This window comes from Hyperolius riggenbachi, chromosome 12, assembly GCF_040937935.1.
Source record: "Hyperolius riggenbachi isolate aHypRig1 chromosome 12, aHypRig1.pri, whole genome shotgun sequence".
Classification (NCBI taxonomy): Eukaryota; Metazoa; Chordata; class Amphibia; order Anura; family Hyperoliidae; genus Hyperolius; species Hyperolius riggenbachi.
This window is the reverse complement of record NC_090657.1, coordinates 139,937,843-139,962,459: the sequence shown is the minus strand read 5'-3', so window position 1 is coordinate 139,962,459 and position 24,617 is coordinate 139,937,843. Positions and strand designations below refer to the sequence as shown.

The following is a 24,617-nucleotide window of genomic DNA, read 5'->3' as shown; positions in this document are numbered from 1 at the left end:
TGAATTAAAGGAGTTATCAGGCAAAAAAAAATGAGTTTCACTTACCTGGGGCTTCTACCAGCCCCATGCAGCCATCCTGTGCCCTCGTAGTCACTCGCTGCTCTGGCCCCCCTCCGTCAGCTCGTTTAGTTTTTACCGACCTCTGGGTCGGCGGGCCACCTTGCGTACATTTTTACGCATTCCCGCCGTTGCAGGAACAGCAACACATATATCTTTACGCGATAGTGGTTCAACGCGTAAAAAAATGCGGCCCGCCGACCCCGAGGTCGGCAAAAACTAAACGAGCTGATGGAGGGGGACCAGAGCAGCAGTGAGTGACTATGAGGGCGCAGGATGGCTGCATGGGGCTGGTAGAAGCCCCAGGTAAGTGAAACTTATTTTTATTTTTTTTGCCTGATAACTCCTTTAAAAAAAATGTTTGAGTTTGGGTCTACTTTAAGGTTCATACACACCTACCAACTATCTGTCCAACTATCTGCCAAACTTGTCTGTTAAGCCCCATGGAACTTTTGTTGTGAAACAGGTTGAAACAACTAAAAAAAGTATTTTGCTATTGTTCAAACAGCTGATAAGACTGATAAGAAGTAAATCCAACTGTTGCATTGAAAGAAGAAACCCGAGGGCCCAATAGTGTAATGTGTATTGGAAAGGAGAAGGTATTTGAAACGTAAGGATTATACTTACAAACCAGGGTTACCGCAAAGGTAACCACTGTCGATGCAGGTGAGGAAATTAGACCTGTCCCCACTCAGGATTAAGATGTCGCTCTCTGTGTATAGGAGGAAAAGAGGGTGTACTACCCTTCCACCAGGGGTGGATAATAGGCTTTGTAAAGGTGTACAGAGGCGCCAATAGGATAAAATAAACGAAAAACGTTTAAAACGTTCAGGAGGCGGTGGTGGACCAGCCACTCCAAACAGACACAATGCTGCCGATTAGGGTAATAATAGTTTATTCACATACTCCTCGAGACACTGGCAACGCGTTTCACGGGCGCAATCCCGCTTCATCAGGCAATAAACAAACGGAGTATCACACAGCTAGGAGTCCAATCTACGTTTGGCACCAAGAGGTATGAATAAATTATTATTACCCTAATCGGCAGCAATGGGCTCTGTTCACAAAGAGCCAAAATTACCGCTAAATTTTACCGCTAAATTACCGCCAGCGGTAAACTCCGCATTTTTTCAGCATTCACTAACATTTTCCGCATGCGGTAGAAAAGATGCGGAAACAGCCATTATTCATGCGGTAATCATGCGGTAAAAAGGTCGCATGAAAAGTGTTTAAAAAAAAAATGTTAAAGTCCAGCAAGCACAGCCCTTAAGCCTCCAGACTTCATTAAAGTCAATGGGATGTGGAATATATCACCTACTACTTGTAGGTGATAAAAAAACGGTAAATAATGTCGATATGAGGAGCCTGAAATGTTTTGTCAATTGATGTTTGTTTGCGGAAAATACCGACTTTTGCGGAAATTTTTCCGCATGAATCCCGCACTTTTACCGCACTTTTTCCGCATGCGGAAAAAACATGCGTAACATTTTGTGAATGTGAACTTGCCGATGTTTTGGTCGCAAACTTCCCACATGTACTTTACCGCATGCGAGAAGTCATTGAAAATAGAGCCCATTGTGTCTGTTTGGAGTGGCTGGTCCACCGCCGCCTCCTGAACGTTTTAAATGTTTTTAGTGTGTTTTATCCTATTGGCGCCTCTGTACACCTTTACAAAAACTGTTGCATTGACTTCTTATCAGTCTTATCTGTTTGAACTATAGCAAAATACTTTTTTTAGTTGTTTCAAAACAAAAGCCATTTGACAATTGTGCTGCATAAAAGACCGCTGTTGAGCGTGTGAATGAGGCGTGTGAAACAGACACTGCAGTAGGTATTTGCTAAGGCTTTCTGATTGGTATTCCTTTGTGGAGGAGGGACACTGTGTCAAAATCTCTTCTGGGGGTAGCTACTGTAGTTTTTTTATCCTTTTTTTTTTTTTTAAAAGGTATACAGAAATATATATTTTTATGTTTAGATCCTCCTATAATCTTTATACGTGGAATGTCTATTTTATTGCAAATATTTATATTATTTGTTTGTATATTTTACCTGTGCCTGGGAATTGAGCTGCTAAGATTTAATGATTCTAGGCACTACCATTAGCCTGAGGAAGTTGGCTGAGGCCCAGGAAATGCAGTTCATACACACCTACCAACTATCTGCCAAATTTGTCTGTTAAAGAGACACTGAAGCGAAAAAAAAAATATGATATAGTGAATTGGTTGTGTACTATGAATAATTACTAGAAGATTAGCAGCAAAGAAAATATTCTCATACTTTTATTTTCAGGTATATAGTGTTTTTTCTAACATTGCATCATTCTATAATATGTGCAGATTACACAACACTCAGCATTCAAAATGAGTCTTTCAGAGCAGTCTGTGAAGTAATGACCTCTCCTCTAGCAGAGAAAAAGTAAACAGTTAACTTACAGTTGAGATAATAAAAGTCAGATAACAGCCCTCTCCACTAACTTAGTCGGAGAGCTTAATGGCTTGTTTGCATAGAGATAACAACTGGAGTTTCTCAACTCTTCCTGCACTGGAAACAATTAGACTGATGTATCTGATCTTAATGTTTTATTTCTTAGCTGTACTACACATACAAATCATAATATCATAATTTTTTTTCGCTTCAGTGTCTCTTTAAATCGGTCCTGTATATGCCGCAACTAGAGCAAGTCGGCGACCTTGGCACTGGATCTAGTTGAGCCACGCATGCACAGTAGCTAAGTGCTGCCACTCTGGCCAGACTCCCTGCGTTCAATTGGGAGGATGCAGGGGACGTGAACAAAGCGTGTCACTGAGTTGTTGGACATGCGCAGCTCAAGTAGATCCGATTCAAAGGTCGCCAACTTACTGGTACCTTGGGGCCTATACTGGACCAATTTAGGAGATGATGGAGCCTCTCAGAAGTAAACAGACACCATGGTAAATATTTACTTAGGTGCCGACACATATGAATGGCCTCTGTTTCCCCCAGGCTTTTCTCCTCGGTATTCCTTTAGGGCCCATTCACACTAGAACATTTTGCCACGATTTTGGAAAAACACTCAAACACTAGTGCTTTTTAAAAGCGCTAGTGTAATTAAACCCCATGGGCCTGATCTTGGGCGATTTGCGCTAATCGCCGCAAATCGCCCAAAATCGTTTGCGTCGCCTGCACCATTTTCAGCCGATTTCCTGGCGATTGTGTTTCAGTGCTATAGAAGCGCTAAGCGCGATCGCGGAAAAATCGCTGCAGTGTTAAGGGATTTATTTTTTTTCCGCTTAAAAAAAAATTTCTCATGCAAAACGCCGGCAAAAATCGCCGGTGTTTTGCATTTCCAAGTGTGAATGGGCCCTCAAATCCAGTACTGTGGTTTAGCGGGCATATGGTTTCTGCAGAGCATTTTACTTCCAAACTTTCATTTTAGTCCAGGAGTAAATGTCTAAGTAAACAGTGTATATTCACTATAATGCTACCGTTACACCTTGTCATTTTGTCATGTGCTGACTCACTAGTCACTGTGTTCATGATTCCTGTGGTCATGCTACTTTTAGTAATCTGACAGGACTGATCTCTAGGTATATATTTGGAATAAACTCAGGATACTGAATATTAATGTGTGTAAATGGCTTTTAAGCTTAGTTCTGGGAGCATAGCTAGGTGTGCCCGAAAAAGAGATGGTTCAAGTAGTTTATCCATTAATAAATTAATCTGATTAAAGCCTAATGCATTCACTCCTGTTCTGATAAATGTGACACAAATGTTGGTACACCTGGGCAATTCTAAAGCTCAGGTCCAAGCATACATCAGAGTACACCATCTGGTTGCTCTGTAAGCAGGGAGCATTTTTTTGGTATCAAATGAGAGTTCTGCAGCTAAAGATGGGGTATAAAAATGTGACCATGTTACCTGAACTGGAGAGGTTCAGAGTAATAACCGGTTCACATGGGCTTCTGCCCAGCTTCCAGTAGAGTTTTTTTTTTGGTGGTGGCCCGTCTTGATCAGCGTTTTTCGTCCCCGCAGTGGGACACGAAGATGCAGCGGTAATCAACCCTGGATGCTGCGTGTAGCGTGCAGGGTCGCCTGGAATGACAGGGAAAATTGAGATCGGAACACCGCGTTCCCGCAACTTCCAGTAAAAGCCTGATACAAACTCTCCCGTTCACTTGAATTGGAGCATATAACGACAGGTCCTGGACACTGGCTGTAAACGCCCGCCAAGTACCCTTGTGAACCGGCCCTTAGCTTTCAGGGGAGAGTTCTTTCTGCTTGCTTTGTATCATCTATGATTAGTGATAAATGTATAGATTTTGTCAACAAAAAACAATGTCCTCACATGGGCACCAGCTGATATTGAACTGCCACATTTATTGGCAGATTTTATATTATAAAAATTATAGATTTTAACAGCATAGCTTCTGATGTATCCTATGTAATAAAACCTTAACTGGCCCTGTGTCATCCTCCTGTGTCTGTGTCCCGTGTGTTTTGGTTACTGCGCATGTGTAGCCATTGAGACAGGAGGAGGCCAGGGGGTGCTGGTGGCGGGCGGGTGCATGTGGCGGACGGGTGTGCACTGACATGTGGCAGCTGTGAGAGAAACCTAGAGCCTATTTTTAAACTAGCTAAGGTCTACTAGATCCTTATAAATTAACATGCTTCTCGGTAAGCAAACTCTTATTTTTCAGACTCACGTGAAATAAGTCAGTGGTATAACAGTGTTTGCTTATTTAGATTGAATGTTAATTATGTTAGAGGATACAACTGAAGTAAATGCATCCTTCATGTTAAAGGATACTGCTGAAGCAAATGCATCCTTCAAAAGGAACATAATGGGTTGAATAATGCCTCCTGATAATACTGACCTTATAGTGGGCTCTGATGTTACTTCTCAGTAATAAAAGGAGGAAAAGCTTATCACACACCATTTCATGTAAAGAGTGCTGTTTAAGCTGTTAACAGAGCTGAAAATTGAGCTCAGAAACAAATAATGACGACTTGTGAAGTAGAACAGATTAAGGTCTCCATCTTCATGTGTACATGTAACAAAAAATTACTTAGTAATAAAAAAAATGAACACCGACTCCTCTTATAAACATCACTTTAACGCTGTATCCCTTTTAAACCCCTACTCCAGGCATGATATGTTTTCTAGTCCTGTGAAGGCACTCAGTGACAGACCTTGTTTTTGTCTATATAGAAACTCCTTGATTAGCTGGGGTGAGATCACTTGTAAAGTACTTGGCTAGGAAACCAGTCACTGGCCACTTCCTTCTCCTCTGTCTATCACTGCTGTTGGCTGCAGTCTACCCTTAGAGACATTACTGTGCTTTCAGTCAGAACATCAGGAAGATGCATTCCAAGCAGAAGCAGCCACACGCACACAATCTGAATTCAACTCCCACAACCAGACTGCTTGTGATCTTTGATCAAATTTTTAAGCCAGAATTTTTAGCTGCAGAACCCTCACTAAACACAAAAAAGTTAATGTCTGAGCAGAGCACTTTGGAAACAAAGCTATTAAAGAAGAATCTTGTTAAACGCTGGTATAGTAAACTCAGTCTCCAAGTCCCGACCATGCACCTTTATGAATATGCATTGTATGACTAATCCTGATATAGTAAACTTCTGATCTACTGTAGTAAACTACTTGGCTGGGTCCCGTGGAGTTTATTATAAAGGAATTCTACAGTATATGATTTTTTTTTTTTTTTTTAGCTGTGTTCCTCAAAATGGGCTTTTAAAGCTTAACTCACTGGATGTAATATTTCACATTTTATTCTCTAGCACTCACTGGCATCTTGTAATTTACAGAGGGGTCTCTTATTTCATCTCGCATCTTTTTCTTGCCAAGTGCTCTCACTCCTTATTATATTAATGTAAAGAGACATGTCAAAGCACCAGGGTCCCTTTGCAATGGTCTCGGCTCATGGAAAAATAAGATATCCACAATGGATGAACTAAATGCAAGCAGTGGTTTGGCAGAATGTATTGTTTTAGTATCTGACTCAACCGTGTCACCCTGCAAGTCCAGCTTACATTTTCATGTGTTTTTTTCCACAGGGTTGTGTTGACCATCCTATTGTGTTTACGGAGGCTCCATGCACACCTCTTCATGTCCGACAGATGGTATCAGAACTACTCTTCGAATGCTATCATGTTCCCAAGATTTCCTTTGGCATTGATGGTCTGTTCAGTTTCTACCACAAAAAAAAGGATGCATTTCCCAACTCTGGAGTCATTGTGTCCTCTGGGTACCACTGCACTCACGTGCTTCCCTTACTGAATGGCAGGTGAGTACGTGCAGTCACCAGACCTGGGGAGCCTCTTAGTCTAATAGCAATCAGTGTGTGATGGTTGCGGTGGGAGGGATGGAGGGGCGCACTTTGGTGTCTCAGCCTTGAGTGCTGGAGGACCTTGTCCCGGCTCTGGTATCCCGCATATCTTTTTGGCTGAAGTAATGTCTGAATCACACACTGGAAACAAGCATGCGGCAAACCCAGTCAGACTTCAATTGATAGTTAAAGGTATTAGAAGCAGGTGATCAGCAGCACTGTCAGGCAACTGGTATTGTTTAAAAGAAAATAAATATGTTAGCCTCCATATCCCTATCAGTGCAAGCTACCCTGCCTCCATTAATGAGCCATGTACTTGCAGTTTCGTTAGATCTTTACCATGGCAAGTACATCTGTTACCCAGAGTCTTACATTAGTATTACCCTCTTACTCTGTTATTGGTTGTTGGTTATGCAGTTCTCATTCATTCTTTGAAGGCTGGATGTTTGCATTAAAGTGCATCTGAACTCTTGCGCAGGTCAGGAGGAAAACCTAGAGAAATGCACCCTGCATGTACAGTACATACCAAAAGTGTGGACACACCTTCTCATTCAAAGAGTTTTCTTTATTTTCATGACTAAGGACATTGTAGATTCACACTGAAGGCATCCAAACTATGAATTAACACTTGTGTGTGTACACAACCAAAAAGTGTGAAACAACTGAAAAAATGTCCTATTCTAGGCTCTTCAAAGTAGCCACCTTTTGCTTTGATTACTGCTTTGCACTCTTGGCATTCTCTTGATGAGCTTCAAGAGGTAGTCACCTGAAATGGTTTTCACTTCACAGGTGTGCCCTGTCAGGTTTAATAAGTGGGATTTCTTGCCTTATAAATGGGGTTGGGACCATCAGTTGCGTTGTGGAGAAATCAGGTGCACAGCTGATAGAAAAAAGCAGCTAAGTAAAGAAAAACGAGTGGCCATCATTACTTTAAGAAATGAAGGTCAGTCAGTCCGAAAAATTGGGAAACCTTTGAAAGTGTCCCCAAGTGCAGTCTCAAAAACCATCAAACGCTACAAAGAAACTGACTCACATGCGGACCGCCCCAGGAAAGAAAGACCAAGAGTCACCTCTGCTGCGGAGGATAAGTTCATCTGAGTCACCAGCCTCAGAAATCGCAGGTTAACAGCAGCTCAGATTAGAGACAAGGTCAATGCCACACAGAGTTCTAGCAGCAGACACACAGAGGAGACTGTGTGAATCAGGCCTTCATGGTAGAATATCTGCTAGGAAACCACTGCTAAGGACAGGCAACAAGCAGAAGAGACTTGTTTGGGCTAAAGAACCCAAGGAATGGACATTAGACCAGTGGAAATCTGTGCTTTGGTCTGATGAGTCCAAATTTGAGAATTTTGGTTCCAACCACCGTGTCTTTGTGCGACGTAGAAGAGGTGAACGGATGGTCTCTACATGCCTGGCTCCCACAGTGAAGCATGGAGGAGGAGGTGTGATCATGTGGGGGTGCTTTGCTGGTGACACTGTTGGGGATTTATTCAAAATTGAAGGCATACTGAACCAGCATGGCTACCACAGCATCTTGCAGCGACATGCTATTCCATCCGGTTTGCGTTTAGTTAGACCATCATTTATTTTTCAACAGGACAATGACCCCCAAACACACCTCTAGGCTGTGTAAGGGCTATTTGACCAGGAAGGAGAGTGATGGGGTGCTGCGCCAGATGACCTGGCCTCCACAGTCACCGGACCTGAACCCAATCGAGATGGTTTGGGGTGAGCTGGACCGTAGAGTGAAGGCAAAAGGGCCAACAAGTGCTAAGCATCTCTGGGAACTCCTTCAAGACTGTTGGAAGACCATTTCAGGTGACTACCCCTTGAAGCTCATCAAGAGAATGGCAAGAGTGTGAAAAGCAGTAATCAAAGCAAAAGGTGGCTACTTTGAAGACCCTAGAATATGAAATTTTTCAGTTTCACACTTTTTGGTTATGTACTGTACTTCCACATGTGTTAATTCATAGTTTGTATGCCTTCAGTGTGAATCTACAATGTTCATAGTCATGAAAATAAAGAAAACTCTTTGAATGAGAAGGTGTGTCCAAACTTTTGGTCTGTACTGTATTTAGAGAGTTTAACCTGTCTACCCCCCCCCCCCCCCCACCACACACACACACACACACACACACCTTCATCTGTGACTAATCACAACTGTAATTTGACCTCTCAGCTGTGACAGCTGGCTGACTCAGTAGAGCAGATAATTAGTAAGGACGGGATGGTAATACCATGTCTGCTTCCATGAAAGCAGGAAGTAGACCCACTGCAGATTTATTGCAGGATTTGTATCCGCTGTAACAAAAATGTTTTTCTCTAAAGGTTATTATGCTGACCCTTGTCTTTTAGAACAGAGAGGAAGCTCTGAGTTCCGGTCCACTTTAAAATCTGTTTATTTACGGTAGCTGTTTGATCAGAATTCAGCTTGTATAACATAAATGGTCACTTAAATGTATTCAAATGACATGGAATAAATATAAACGATAAGTTCAGTTAATGCTTGGTAATCTTGCGTTATGTGTAGGCTGGATGCAAAAATTGCAAGCGGATAAACATTGGAGGTTTCCAAGCTGTGACCTACCTCCATCGCCTGATGCAGCTGAAGTACCCCGGACACCTCTCTGCTATCACACTGAGCCGAATGGAGGAGAGCCTGCATGAACACTGCTACATCCCAGACGATTACATGGAAGGTAAGTCTCCACTATAGCCAAGCAATCATTAACTCCCTGCACTCAAAACTCATTCGCACTATAATAGCAATGAAAACTCCTAGGTTTCCAAAATGATTTGCATTCAACAGCATTTTGTGCTGACAGTACAGATAGAGGGAGCCTGAGGGGACCCCGCAGGTATATAGCGTTTCACCCACTGCTTCATGTGATATTGATGTACCCAATACCTCTTATCTCTCTCTATCTCTGTATAATATAAAAACAGGGTAGAGCAGGGTATGCTGTTTTAAATACCTGTATATCATCGAATATGTCAATCTTGTGTATGTCAACTCCAATATTTAACCCTTTTAAACTGAAAATGTTTGACTCAAGTATAAGTCTACCAAGCAAAGTTAATGGCTGCACTTGGAGACCAGAAGGGGTTAAGGACTGCACTGCATAAAGTATTGCAGCCATTAACCTCTCCTGTCCCTTAAGCGCAACCAATAACTCCTCCAGGTCACTAAATTCAGCAATTATCCACTCCCCCTCCTTGGAAAGCACAGTATCTTTTCCCCCTGCCCTTTTCCTGTTAATTGTTGTAGGCAGGACTTTCATACCTTTGTTTTCTTTGCATTTCCTTTATGAAAAAGCACCATAAAAATATTATTGTTGTTATTAAGAAAGTGGAACTTGCCACTGGGTAAATTGGTGCAAATTGGAATGTCACGAACCGCACACACATTCCTCAGTGCGCTCAGTGTTGCAGCCATTGGTTGGTAACAATGTCAGTGTCTCACAGGTAAATGGATACAAAGATGTGCTTTTACAAGCAAAAGGTGATGGTGGGGGTATAAAACATGCTGGCTGCTTGCTCTGTAAAGATTGAGAGAGAGAGAGATGCCCCTCCAACCCCTCAGCTGAGTAAAGGTGCGTACACACATGCGACTATAGTCGTTTGTAACGATCGTTCCCGATCTTTACCAACGACGATCGTTACAAAAAACGAACCACCGACTATTAAGGCAAACGACGAAACGAGCCAAATCGCTACAAAAGAAAGTTCTGTCTCGGCGGATTTTAACCAACGACGATCGTTTGCAAAAGTAGTACATCGTTGGAAACGATCGTTCGTACTAGGCTTGACATGCGCATTTCACTATTTCTCCATGGAACTTCTCATTTTTATGCGCAGGCGCAATAGTTGCTTTCTGTGATGTAACGTTCGTTCTAACGATCAGATCGTTACACACATTTAAAACTATCTTTACTTAGGTCGTTCTTTCATCAATTAAAAGTTCGTTCGTCGTTCTTAACGAACGATCGTTGTCGCATGTGTGTACGTAGCACTAGAAATGTAGGTCCAACCTGAGTACTAGTTGACCCCCTATAGTTTTTTATTTAGTGAGTCAAACCTACATTACTAGACTTATAGTCGAGTATATATGATAAACAGACTAGTTGGTGAATAGTTGTAATTGCATAACCTCTATAAAATTGTCACCATCACACAGCAATAAATACAATACATTTTTTGTACGTGTGCACTTATCAAGCTCTATAATTTGTTCCCCCTGCATAAATATGTATACAGCGGCTGGCTAGTAACAGCATCAAGATAAGCACCACACCACTTCACTCTGTCTTGAGCCATTTGATGTGCTAAAAAAAAAAAAAAAAAAAAAGTATGCGTGATTAAAAATATACAGAAAAAAGTGAAGTTGTAAAAAACGTTAAAATAGCAAATGATCAAAAATAAAAACCTTTAGCAAGTCTTCAGTTAAACACCCCACCGATATCGTCCTGCAGGATGTACATATGAAATTTGACTACAGACGGTGCCTCTTATTGTTTATATTGGTTTCCAAACAAAGGACATCTTCCAAGATGTATAAGATGGTGTATTGTTGTAATCGTTGGTGAACCACTACAGTCACAATGATGTGCTTTTGCTCGCCCTCGAGTGCGCGATACCCATACAGTGTGGTGTGGAGATGGGCTCACTACAGTTGTGTATGCTTCAGAGCTCTGGCCGGTAGCTTCCGATAGCCTCCGCTCACCCACGTCCGCCCTTCCTCCTTGCGGCTTTGTACTGGACCTTTTCACCAGCGTTGTTTCCCTCTGTAGAAAAGGTCCCTATTCTACCTATACCAGTCAGCAAGCAAGCATATCATGCTCCTGAACCTGAGATTCATGCTGAGGCACTATCAGGTTATACCATTATAGGAAATCATGCATGTACATAAATAAAGTCTCTAGATCTTCAGGGAGCAAAAAACTTACACTATTAAATAATTGGCTGTGCTGCCCTTGCTTCTGCAATGAAAAAAATAGTTTGTGGTGTAGTTTTCACATTATTTGTGTTTCCTGTTCCTATGAATGAAAGAGCTGCAGAAGTGCGTTGCCCAGATTACTATGAGCAGAACGTGCACAAGCTGCAGCTGCCTTTCTCCTCCAAAACTCCTGGGCAGTGCTGTCCCATCAGAGGAGAAGCAGGAGCGCCGGCAGCAACAGCTAAAACGCCTTCAGGAGCTGAATGCTCGACGACGAGAGGAGAAGCTGCAGCAGGATCAGGAACGCCTGGAGAGACTACTGTATGTGCAGGTAACCAGAACTGCCCTCATTTCCAATAAAGGGTCACATCAAATGAGAGACTTGGGGACCTATTTATAAAGAAGATGATGAGCTGCTCTTTCTCTAGTTTTAAAAAATCAGATCACCCCCTCAAAGCCCACCTGCAGAATTTCACATTCCTAGGTAGAGATGTGCAATGAATTCCAGTCTTGTAATCTTCCTAGTTGGTTTAATAGCTAGAAAAGGAGGTCTTAATTGTAAACTGTAATGGTGACAAATGAAGGTTGTTACGGGCCATACTTATTTACCATATGTACATCCTTTTACCCTTCCTTTTGCTGTTATGTACAATAACTGGAAAACAGCACTGAGAGTAATGGCTACAGATGGTGCCTGGGGCTGGGATGTCAAGTGTGGAAATATCACAGCTAATATTTAAAATGCAGGCAGATCTTGGGTGGATCAGCCGACTGGATCCCCCTGAAAACTTAGGTTGAACTGTAATCTTTTTTTCATCACGTTTATTATTATAGTTTTGAGAAATATAACAAGATTTGATCTTATTTGGGATGCATGGAAAACTTATAGACAATTTTAAATCCCCTTGGACAGATGTGTGATGGGTTTCTATTTGTTTGTATACCTTTATAACATTCGGGACTCTTGTGTTTAGACAGGATGCTTTTTCTTTTCTTTTTTTCTTTTTTCTTTCTTTTTTGTGTTTTGTGGGTTTTTTTTTGGGGGGGGGGGGGGGGGGGGTTGGTTCTAGTTTAGAGGTTTTCTTTCAGTCAAGAAGAGCAACGTACTATAGAACTTATTAGATTGGACTGATCCCTAGGAACTCAGTAGGAGGCACTCTTGTGCCCCATTTCCTAGGTTGAACGGTATGGACATTGGAATTTTTTGCTGTTCAATTTATATATGTTTAGGATGTGTATCATGTTTGTTATTATCTTTTTTCTGTATATGTTCTGCTATTTCTAGCTTGTTGCTGTATTTGCCTTATTGTACAATAAAGCTCTTTAAAAAATGAACCGTAATCTTTTCCACTCATCCCAATAGGAGCTTTTTGGAGGAGGGCAGTTGGAGCAATTCCACAAAGCCCTGGTGGAGCTGAATATGGACTCCGCAGAAGAGCTGCAGTCTTACATCCACAAATTAAATGCAGCAGTTGAGCAAGGCAGACAGCGAATCCTGGGGGAGACAATAGACGGCAAACACACAGGTAACAACTTGTCACAAGTAATACGTAATAGTAAATCAATACAAAGGGCAATGGCAGCCTAACTGCAAAAACACCACATCAGCTAATCAGTTTTTACTTTACAGATATTAAAAGGAGATCCTTGTTGGCTAAGCCTGCATTAACCACTTCACCACTGAGGGGGTTTACCCCCTGACCACCAGAGCAATTTTCACCTTTCAGCGCTCCTTCCATTCATTCGTCTATAACTTTATCATTACTTATCACAATTAAACGATCCATATCTTGTTTTTTCCACCACCAATTAGGCTTTCTTTAGGTGGGACATTATGCCAAGAATTATTTTATTCTAAATGTGTTTTAATGGGAAAATAGGAAAAATGTGGGAAAAAAATAATAATTTTTCAGTTTTCGGCCATTATAGTTTTTAAATAATGCATGCTACTGTAATTAAAACCCATGAAATGTATTTGCCTTTTTGTCCCGGTTATAAAACTGTTTAAATTATGTCCCTATCACAATGTTTGGCGCCAATATTTTATTTGGAAATAAAGGTGCATTTTTTTCAGTTTTGCGTCCATCCCTAATTACAAGCACATAGTTTATAAAGTAACAGTGTTGTACCCTCCTGACATAAATATTTAAAAAGTTCAGTCCCTAAGCTAACTATTTATGTATTTTTTTTTATTGTACATTTTTTAATTTTTTTTTTTAATTACAAAAAAAATTGGGAGTGTGGGAGGTAATGAGTTATTTTTTTTGTGTAAAAGTAATTTATTTGTATGTGAAAAATGTGTAGGGTGTAGTTTTACTATTTGGCCACAAGATGGCCACAGTAACTTTTTGTTTTAATGCGACCTCCAAGCGTCCTTCCAGAAGCTTGGAGGAAGTACTTGGAGGCTGGGTAAGTGTTTACTTTTCACAATAATCGCGCTGCTCATCGGAGAGCAGCGGATCATTGCGGGTCTTAGATCAACGAACGGGAATGGATTTTCCCGTTCATTGATCTCCGGGCGAGCGGGCGGCGGCGTGTTTACTAGCGGCGGGCGGCGTGTTTACGAGCGGGAGCGCGGGCAGCGGCGGGAGTGCACAAAGTATGGATTTCTCCGTCCCTGGGGGGTTAAAGGATGGAAAAAGGGACGGAGAAATTCGTACGGGCGGGGGTAAAGTGGTTAAACCTATTAATATAGGGAAATTCCATGTTGAAAGTGAAACGGTTTTCAGTTCACCACTGTGTATTGCATGGATTAATGGCAACCATCGTTTTAGCTTGATTATTTTTAATTTACAGTCATTTCACACTGTTTTTAATGGAAACTAAAAGGAGTGTCCCTTTTTTCATCAGTAAATTTAACACTACGGGTGTTAAAAATTAGTAATATGCAAGAAGAAGGAGGTTTGCTATAGAGGCCCACTGAAAATATGTAAGTTCGGGAAGGCAGCTGGGCTGCTCAGTTGCAGCCTTACTGCTCAGTGGGAAATGTTTTCTTTTTTTGACAGGCATTATTTACTTTCGTGGGACTGCTACCTAGCCCCCTGTGTTTATGCAGTCCTCCTACTTCTCCAGGAAGACCTGTAGGTGCCGCAATTTCAAGCTCACACAGTGGTGTTCCCATATGTCGCAATGCATACTGGGAGATTTAGTCCTATGGCTGGATGAGTACTTGAATCGAAGGACTACATCTTGTAGAATTCATTGCGGCTTTCAGGGGCCCACAGCACTGCCGTGGAAGCTTGACACTGCGGCACCTATAGGTTGGCCTGGAGAAAATGGAAGACCGGGCTAGGGAGCAGCCCACTAAAGGTAAATTATCCTGTCACACACCCCCACAGCCCACTCTATTTACAAACCTTCCTTCGGGGGAGGTTTGTTTTTATATATTTTGTGAAAAAGGTGCTTAGTTGCTTTAACACTGTTGAGAACAGATAGACCTTATAAAATGGGAAATCTCAAGATGTTAGTATACTACTAATTCTGTATAAATCACTTATGAGACCACATTTGAAGTATGGAATACGGTTTTGGTCAGCACACTATAGAAAGGACATATAATGGGTTCAAAGACAGGCAACTAAATTAATCAGGGGGATGGAACGCCTTACCAAGAAAGGTTGGACAAACTAGGCTTATTTAGTTTGGAAAAAAATATGATTGAGAGTTGGCCTGATTAACATGTATCAATAAATCAAATGGCAATACATTAGCTTGGCAGATGAGCTTTTTGTCTCCAGGCTTGTACAACATACAAGAATACATGATCTGCGTATGGAGGAAAAGGTTTTTGCCATCGATTTTAAAAAGGTTTTTTTTTGCAGCATGAGTGAATAAAATTTGGAATATCTAACCTCATAAGTAGTTGTGGCAAACTCTATATCTGCATCATTTAGGCTGAAAAGTCAATAAAGTGAAAACCTTTTGTACTTTATTGTTGTTTTTCCTTTTTTTTTTTTCCTGTAAGACCCCAGAGCCTCTGGGAGGAGACCAAGACGATATGGAAGGCATTTTAGAATCAGAACCTCTTTACTCTGAGGAGCCGATGGACTCTGAAAAGACGGCACCTAACGTACAGGTACTTGAGTTCAATGGTAAAATGCTTCAGCAATTAATATGAGTATTGGCATATTAAACCATCCACTAAATCTTCCCATTCTTGCTGTCTGCCAGGCCATGTTTAACATTGCAGAGTACCACCAGATGTACCTGGGCACAGAGAGGATCCGTGTGCCTGAGGTGTTATTTCAGCCCTCACTAACTGGGGAGGAACAGGCTGGTCTGGCCGAGACTATGCAGTATATACTAGATCGGTAAGTATGATTTGTAACTCCAATTTCTTTGAGAAATATCAGTCCTTACTAAATCATCTTTTCTAATGGCAGATTTTGAAAGTCAATTTCCAGGATTTTTTTTTTTTTTTTTTTTTTTAAATCTAACTTAATCTTCTCTTTCTCTTAATTAACCTGAGTGTTCTATCCAAACTCCCGCAATCCCTTTTACTGCATCCTAGCCACACCTCCCCTCTAGTCTGCCGCAAAGAAGGGTCATGAGTGGCACAAGTACCACCCCTTCTTTCAGTTGAAAAAGCAGGAGGCGGGGCTGGATGTACAAGTTGTTGTAAAAGATACTGTCTAAAGTATCTTTTTTGATATACACTGATCAGTTAAGTTAAAATGTCTGATCAGTATATATAAATACATGAAATATGTATTGATGATGATAAGAATGTAGTTTGTCTCGCTTTTCAGATATCCACAGGAAGCACAGCTAGAAATGGTGCAGAATGTCTTTCTGACAGGCGGCAATGTGATGTATCCTGGAATAAAGGCCCGAATGGAGAAGGAACTGCTCATGATGAGGCCGTTTGGCTCTACCTTCCAGGTATGACCGATCACATGCAGCATTGTTTGATTAAATGGGTCTAGTGTATTTTTGAGCTCTCGTCCAATAAATGGAGGTGCCCAAAAAGTATAAAACCATTAAAAACAGCTTAAATAGTAGAGGTATAGTTGGTTTATTTCTCCAGTGGGTTTCAAGGCAGCCAAACAGAGCCAATATGACTTGATTGAGACTTAGAGGAACCCCAGTGAAAATAATGTAATAAAAAAAGTTCTTTATTTTTACAATAATTATGTATAAATGATTTAGTCAGTGTTTGCCCATTTTAAAATCATTTAAATCCCTGATTTACATTCTGACCTTTATTACATGGTGACATTTTTACTGTTGGCAGGTGATGTAGCTGCTGCATGCTTTGGAAACAGCTGTAAACAGCTATTTCCCACAATGCAGCAAGGTTCACAGACTGGAAACTGCCAGGAGTACGTACTCAAGAGATTCTTGTGGGAGGGGTTTTACCACAATATCAGTCATACAGCACCCCCTGATGGTCTGTTTGTGAAAAGTAATAGATTTCTCATGTAAAAGGGGGTATCAGCTACTGATTGGGATAAAGGTTTTGGTCGGAGTTTCTCTTTAAGAGTATATTTTGCAAAGTAGGGTCAGACAACGCGTTTCATGGACATTTCCCGCTTCATCCTGTCAATAGTAAACACAAAAAGTGCCTTCTGGCCAGAGAGAGTCAGACACAAGCGCCTCCGTATCCAACTGGAGGATTACATTACCTTTACTTGGTACAGGATCTGGTCTCTGACTGACAAGCTGACCTGTCTGATCTTTATTAAGCCTGGTACACACCATGCAATTTCCCATCAGATGGATGGGTCGAATAGAACATTTCCGACAGGTCCGATCTGAATTTCAATCGTTTATCTCATCAATCGGATCTGTCAGAAATTATCCACCAATCTGATGGGAAATTGCATGGTGTGTACCAGGCATTAGATAAACTGAATGTACCAGTAGTGCAGGGGCTTCACCAAAAGGAATATGTAATAAAGCTTTGATGTGTGGATTTTAAACATCCAGTCAGGTGTGGAGGGAAACAATAGATATTCTCTGTACATGATCGCATGTTTAAAGTAACCATAGTGAAGCTTCATGCTCTTTGCTGAATATGTGGGCCTCATTCACATTTGTTTCCTAGCTGGTGTAAAAATGGTTCTTACTCACATTTCGGACAAGCAGCCTGTATGAATCGACCTCAACCCTCCTGGTGGTCTATTAAAAATCGCCAGGGGGCAGCGCAGCATTTTTTTTTTTTTTAAATCATGTAGCGAGCCTAGGTCACGCTACATGATAGCCGCTGTGCAGCGGCATCCCCCTCACCCGCTCTGATCGCCTCCGGCGATCTGTGATCAGGAAATCCCGGGATTTCCTGGAGGGCTTTTCCCGTCGCCATGGCGACGGTCGTGATGACGTCATCGACGTCGTGACGTCATCGGGAGTCCCAATCCACCCCTCGGCGCTGCCTGGCGCTGATAGGCCAGGCTGCGCAAGGGGTCTGGGGTGGGGCGGCGCGGCGGGTAGCGGCGAATCGGTGCGGAGCGGCGGCGATCGGTGTGCACACGCAGCCAGAGATGGAAGAGAGGCATCGGTCCTGGACTGGATACATGAAAGATACCCTATAAGGCCTCTATTTATTTTATTTTTTTTTCTTAACTCGAATATCCTTTCAGTTCAATGACAACCTGTGCTGTAAATTCTGTTGGTGTACAAATGGCCAGCATACTATATAATAATTAACCTGTCCCTGTGTCCATGCGTCCGTTGTGCCTGGAGTGGATGCGCAGCCATGAACAGGCTTTAAGCAGCGGACATGGGTAGGTGCTTCGCATCCGTGCGTTTTGGGGAGGGGGATCGTGGCCGTGCTCGGCACATAGGCTAGCGCCTGCTAAGAGGGTGGGATTTTTTACTAGTTCATTTATAAACCGCTATTTTACAATGTGCTCATTTTTTTCAGCTGCCCCACCCTTTACATCTGCGTGCACCAGGCTTCCTGGTTTGGTCCTTATCTAAAAGATGGCAGCCATTGACCTTCTAGTCTGTGCGCAGTCTGTGTGCAGTTCCTCCCTCCTGCAGTGCAATAGTCTTATTTGCACTCCACTTCCTAATCCATTCACATTACTGTAAAGGTGCCCATACATCTAGGGATATATAGAATCGATTGATCAGAAATCAATTCTTTAAGCAATTCTATCGATTTTGATCGATTTGATCTATCGGACAGGATGGAAAATCTAGGTCAATCTGCTGCTGGCAGCAGATCGATGGCCCATAGAGTTGAATCTGATCTAATGGTGCAATAATGCATTTACATCGATTTCTTTTCAATAGATTTCATTCTGAAATCTATTGGAAATCTGTTCCTAGTGTGTGGCACACATCAAATAGATTCCTGTCAGATTTGACTTGACAGGTATCTGACAAATCTATCTGATGGTCGAATCTGCTGCAAATCTGTAAGTGTATGGCCACCTTAAGAGACCAATGTCTGATTGAATCTGATCGAAACGAGATTTGTTGGCTGCCCATATGCCGCAGGCCGTTTTAGCATTTCAGCATGAAATCTCTCAGGAATCAGCCTTGTGACACCACATGGACTGCCTCTGCCCCCCCCCCCCCCCAAAAAAAAGTAAATGTCCCCCCTTAGTACCCATGCATTGTATTCTCACCTGCTCCAGCTGCCATGAATGCCCAGTTTCTCCCAGTCTCCTTCCTGTCTCCCCCGATAGCGGCTTTCACACGGAGCCACCACGTAGTAGTACGTATAGCACATGGCGCGTGTGTGACACTCTGCGTAGACAGCAGATGAGACCGGGAGGCGACGCAGCTGGAGCAGGTGAGATTTACAATGCTCAGACATCGGGGGAACACTTATATGGGGGAGGGGGGTCCATCGTAATATCGGACGCAGTTACTGCCACATACCCAATCTACCATGTCGGACCGAGATTTTTCCAGCTTACCCAATCCGTTAATTAGACCGAATTCGGCCTGAAATCGGTCATATTGTCTATCGGCATGCTTGTTGTAACAATGTAGCAGATATGCAGCCAGGTAGATGGAATCAGGCAATGCCACCTGCCCTGTGGAACTTTTTGTGGACAGTGCAGTTAAAGGAGTAGGAAGATGCCAAAGTGGGTAACTCTGAGATGTGCAGGGGCTCTGGAGAAGAAGATATCACCATTAAAGTCCTAAGTGTAGCCATACATCAGGGGTTGATGGGAATATATGACAGAGAGCAATTTGTTGGCTACCCATACACCGCAGGCTGATTCCCAATCGATTTCAGCATGAAATCGCTCAGGAATAGGCTGCAGCTGCTGCTTTGCTGCTGTTCCAATAGTGTATAAATGTGCATATATGTGTGCTTTCCGAATCCACTGCTCTTTCAATAGCCCTATACACGCTGGCTATGCGGCAGCAGCGTGTATACTGCTAATGGAAGAGCGGCAGATTCAGAAAACGGATAGGAAGCGTGACACAGGACATGTAAAGTATAAATGCGCACATTCATGTGCGTTTATACACTGGGGGAAAAGCGTTGGGTGTTTCGTCGCGTCGTCTCTCATCCCGATATTGCTTGCTGTTACCACCGCACTCCCGAGCAACCTCGACGGCCCGACATCTTGTAGCATGTCCGATTGACATGCTCAGCCCGAAATTGGTTGAATCGTCGATCAATTGGTGGCACCGATTTTCATCCAGTTCGATAACAAATTTTTGCCTAAGATAATCTTTCATGATCATCTATGTTAAAATTCTAGCATGAGTACAGATGTCCTTTCACCTCACTGGTCTTACTTTCAGCAACTTCTCAGTTGGATAATTCTCAGCTGATTGCTCCTGCAGCCCATGCAGCGGGGAAACTCCCATGCATCCTCTCCATAAAACAGAACAGATTTCCCAGAAGAAAGATGAGCATCATGTCTATATGACTATTGTGTCTAAACTATCACAAGCTCTTGTTTAGTATGACAAGTACTTTAGCATGTATATAAGGCTTAAGGCTCATACACACGTCAGATAAAAGTCTTTGGAAAATGAAAGATCACAGACCAATTTTACCCCCTTTCATGTAGTATGAGAGCCATACCTGCACAGTCTATTCTATTGAGCTGAACTCCCCATCAGATAAAAATCTTTGCAAGATGCTGGACATAAAGATGTTGTACACATGCAACAGATCAGTATCTGCAAAAGATCAATCCCTGCAAAAGATCCATTCCTGCAAAATGCATTCATAGTCTATGACATCTGCAGATCCCATACACACCTTGTTTAATGGACATTCATCTGCAGATCAGACAATTATCTGCCGATCTGAAGATCCAACCTGGTGGATTTGATCTACAGATAATTGTCCGTTAAACAAGGTGTGTATGAGATCTGCAGATATCATAGACTATGAATGTGTTTTGCAGGAGTGGATCTTTTGCAGGAATAGATCTTTTGCAGATACTGATCTGTTGCATGTGTACAGCATCTGTGTGTGCAGCATCTTGCAAAGATTTTTATCTGATGGGGAGTTCAGCTCCATAGAATAGACTGTGTAGAGTATGGCTCTCATACTACATGAAAGGGGGTAAAATTGGTCTGTGATCTTTCATTTTCCAAAGACTTTTATCTGATGTGTGTACCCACCCTTAAAGTGAAAGAGAGTGCCCTCCATTTTCCACCATTGAGGAAAGGTGTATATTTCATCCATCAGATCCCCTTCTAATTGTTTCAATCCTACTTCAGGTCTCTGTGGCATCTAACCCCATCCTTGATGCTTGGCACGGAGCCTCTGACTGGGCACTTCAGAATTTGGAGGCTGAAGAAGGCTGGATAACTTGCAAAGAGTACGAAGAGATGGGAGGAGAATATTTGAAGGAACACGTTGCTTCCAACCGTCACACTGCTATCAACTTGCCCAAACCCACCCCACGGCCCGCTGCAGCACCCAGCGGCCAGGAGACAGAAAACCTTATACAGACCAACCCTACTGTTGCTCCATCATAGAGAAAGCGTGATGTAGATTACTACAGACAATGGACACTTCAGTTATTTTTATATGAATATTTATTTGTATAATAAATGCAAAAAAGTAAAATGGTCAATTTTTTTTTTAACAAACTAAAAATCATAGCACTACCTTATTAATCAATTTATGTTTTTTGTTAGCAGTTGTTTAAGTGGGGAATTGTCAAATGAAATCTGCCATTGAAAACACTGGATAAGTGGACTTTAAGAAACCTTTTTGTTTCCCTCACGTCAATCTTTTAACCTTGATGAGCAGTATCTGGCAGGCATTCTATTGTACGATATCACTATTGTCCTTGGAGCTGCGTGCAAACCATTTTATTTCCCTTCTTCTCTAAACTAGAGTTATCCAGTGCAACTGATGCCCTGGCCCATATGCAATTATATTTATCTCCCCAGTTTTCTCATAGGAAATAATTTTTCATCTTGTATTTAAAGTAACTTTTCAGCACTCTCCAAATGAAAAAGTATCAAAAATTAGGTGAAAAAGTACTATCAAAATTGTTTTGAGTATTTTCTTGCTTGCTGTTTGTTTGAAAATATCACCTAGGAGAAAACTCACGAGAAAAAGTGAATTGCATATGGATCCCTGCTTCCCCGAAAATATAACCTACTCCAAAAATAAGCCTTTGTTATAGTTCATTAAAAAAAGTGAATGTAAATAGTGTCCAGCCAGTTACGGTATACAGTACATGTCAAAAACTGCCAATAGAATAGACAGATAGGCCTTCCACTAAGGCCAAAAAAAACAATAAGGGGTAGCAAGTGCCAGGCTCTTGTTAAATGGAGATTGTTGTACATGGACAAAGGAAGTACAATCACAAGAAATTCATAAACAACAAGTGTCAGCGCCAAGGCAGAAGGCGACCGCAGCCGAGAAGGACAATGTCCAAAAGTCCACACAAGCAATGAATATATAAAGTCAGCGCAGGTCTAGACCTGCGCTGACTTTATATATTCATCACAAGAAATTCATGATGGAATTCAGGATTTCAAAAGTTATGATCCATAATGGAATAACATGACCATATTTGAATATTTTTTTTGTTTTGTTTTTTGTTCAAGGTTACCATATGTTTGTTCATGGGAAAAATACTACATCCCCTGAAAATAAGCCCAAATGCATCTTCTGGAGCAAAAATATAATAGAAGAAATATTTTTGGGGAATCACAGCAATATTTAACCCTTAGAGCCTGTTCTCACTTGAGCGGGAATCGTGCGATTCCCACTCAAGGCAAACCGCTAGCAGATTTGTAAAAACCGCTACAGCATGTAACACATGGCAGTGTTTTCACTGGCGCGTTTGCGGTTAGTGTAAAACCGCAAACGTGTTACATGCAGCGGTTTGCCAGCGATTAGCGATCGCGACTAGCATGCATAGCACGCTAATCGCGATCGCTCCAAAACCGCCGCAGTGTCCAGTGATTTTTTTTTTCCGCGTTAATCGCTGGGAAATCACTCCCGCAAATTGCCGGCAGGCGGTTTGCGATTTTTAGATGTGAAAGATGTGATTTTAGATGTGATTTTAGACTGCTATAGACATAGGTGGTGTGTTTTCACATCCATACTCTACAAAATATTCTAGTACAAAACTATTTCCGCCTACAGTGGATGTCTACAGCGGACAGCATATAGCCACGGGTTACTTGCTGGTGTCTTCCGGTTGTCCGGATGTGGCCATTTGTTACTGCCCATGGAGATCGGATGCATGCTGCCAGAATCTGCAGCATGCATTTATTTTCCTGGGTTGCAAATTCGCATGCAATGGAAAATACTCCATTAACATTCATTGATGTCATGTTTCCTGTGCCACAGATACCTGAAAGGTGTTTCTTATAAAGTCTTTTTTTGGTTCAGTGCCAACGTTTTACTTTACTTGAATTATGCAAAACATTTTAAGTAGATGCAAATTATGCAAATGTTACTGCAAATCTATGCAGCTTGAAAATGGACCAATCAATTGCTTTTACTGCAGGATTTAAGTACATAGGCAAACGCAGGGGGGGATTACAGCTGCCCAGAATCCCCCCTCAGACCAGTGCCGGTGCAGTGTCTGGGGACAGGCACATGTTGAGACACCAGAATATCTGCAGGCATCCTGCAGCTCACAGCACTGCCCCCTTTCTTTCTCTGCTACAGTTGACTTTGGGTGGAGCAGCAGTGTGTGCACAGAGCATGGAGCAGCAGCGTATGTACAGAGCATGGAGCAGTAGCATGTGTACAGAGCGTGGAGCAGCTCTGGGAAATTTAAGAGGTATGAGCACAGCGCTGTGCCCTGCTGTGTGAATGCTTCACTTTCCCCTTTATTACAAATGTCAGCTGTTCTCATTATTATCTGTATCCAAACTGTTCCTGATCGATCCCGTTGTCAGTCGGACGGGAAATTGCATTATGTGTACCTAGCATTATGTCTTACCATATTATTATGATACTGTATTGTGTGTGTGGCTGAGAGAGACCTTTCAGGAATCCCCTCCTTGAAAATCCTGGGTTTGCCCCTGAAGTAGTCCATGTTACAATAGATGTTCATTATAATTAGCATAATTCTGCATCCTAATTAGCATAATTTTCAGTCATTTCAATTGTATTTGCACATCGGTTACATCTCTGCTTAATAATGTGGACTTTGGTACATGTAGATTTGGGCAATGTAATGTAGTTTAGGTGGGGGGGGGGGGGGTAGTCTTAAGGTGCGTACACACATGCTACTATGGTCGTTTGAAACGATCGTTCCCTGATCATTTCAAACGACAATCATTTGAAAAAAAAGTAGCCAACGACTATTAAGTCTAACGACGGACGAGCTAGATAGTTCAAAAATAATTATCTAGCTTGGCTAATTTTTCCCAATGACGATCGTTTGCAAAAGTAGTACATCGTTGGACACGGTCGTTCGTATCAGGCTTGACATGCGCATTTCACTATTTCTCCATGGACCGTTTCATTTTTATGCGCAAGCGCAATAGTTGCTTTATGTGATGTAACGTTCATTTTAACAATCAGATTGTTACACACCTTTTAAAACTAACTTTACTTAGGTCGTTCTTTCTTCAATTAAGTTTGTTCGTCGTTCATAACGAACGATCGTTGTCGCATGTGTGTACGTAGCTTAAGGGTTGGCATACATTACAAATGTTATTCACACTGAATGCTCAATCCAGTGACTTTTTTTTTTTTTTTTTTTTAAGATTATTATAATTTTTTTTTTTTTTTTGCCTAAAAAAAATTACTATCTAGCTATATTACACAACATAACACATGACATTTTTCCATAGCAAAAATTATTGTAATATAGTACATCCAGTAACTGCTTAACTTAATCTGTCCTTGGTCTTTCTTTACCCTCCAGAGTGTCTCCTTATTACACGTT

The 24,617-nt window shown here is 41.8% G+C and overlaps 1 protein-coding gene across 1 annotated transcript in view; it reads left to right on the top strand.

Moving 5' to 3' along the window:
* ACTR5 (actin related protein 5) overlaps positions 1 to 21,316 on the top strand; it is a 37,242-nt gene extending 15,926 nt beyond the window's left edge. The window contains 10 exon segments of the mRNA XM_068263559.1: positions 6,109 to 6,338; positions 6,818 to 6,824; positions 8,914 to 9,082; positions 11,441 to 11,502; positions 11,504 to 11,650; positions 12,683 to 12,862; positions 15,284 to 15,394; positions 15,490 to 15,629; positions 16,068 to 16,200; positions 20,965 to 21,316. Coding sequence (XP_068119660.1) covers positions 6,109 to 6,338; positions 6,818 to 6,824; positions 8,914 to 9,082; positions 11,441 to 11,502; positions 11,504 to 11,650; positions 12,683 to 12,862; positions 15,284 to 15,394; positions 15,490 to 15,629; positions 16,068 to 16,200; positions 20,965 to 21,225 — 1,440 coding nt within the window. The 3' untranslated portion in view covers positions 21,226 to 21,316.
* The last annotated feature ends 3,301 nt before the right edge of the window (positions 21,317 to 24,617 follow it).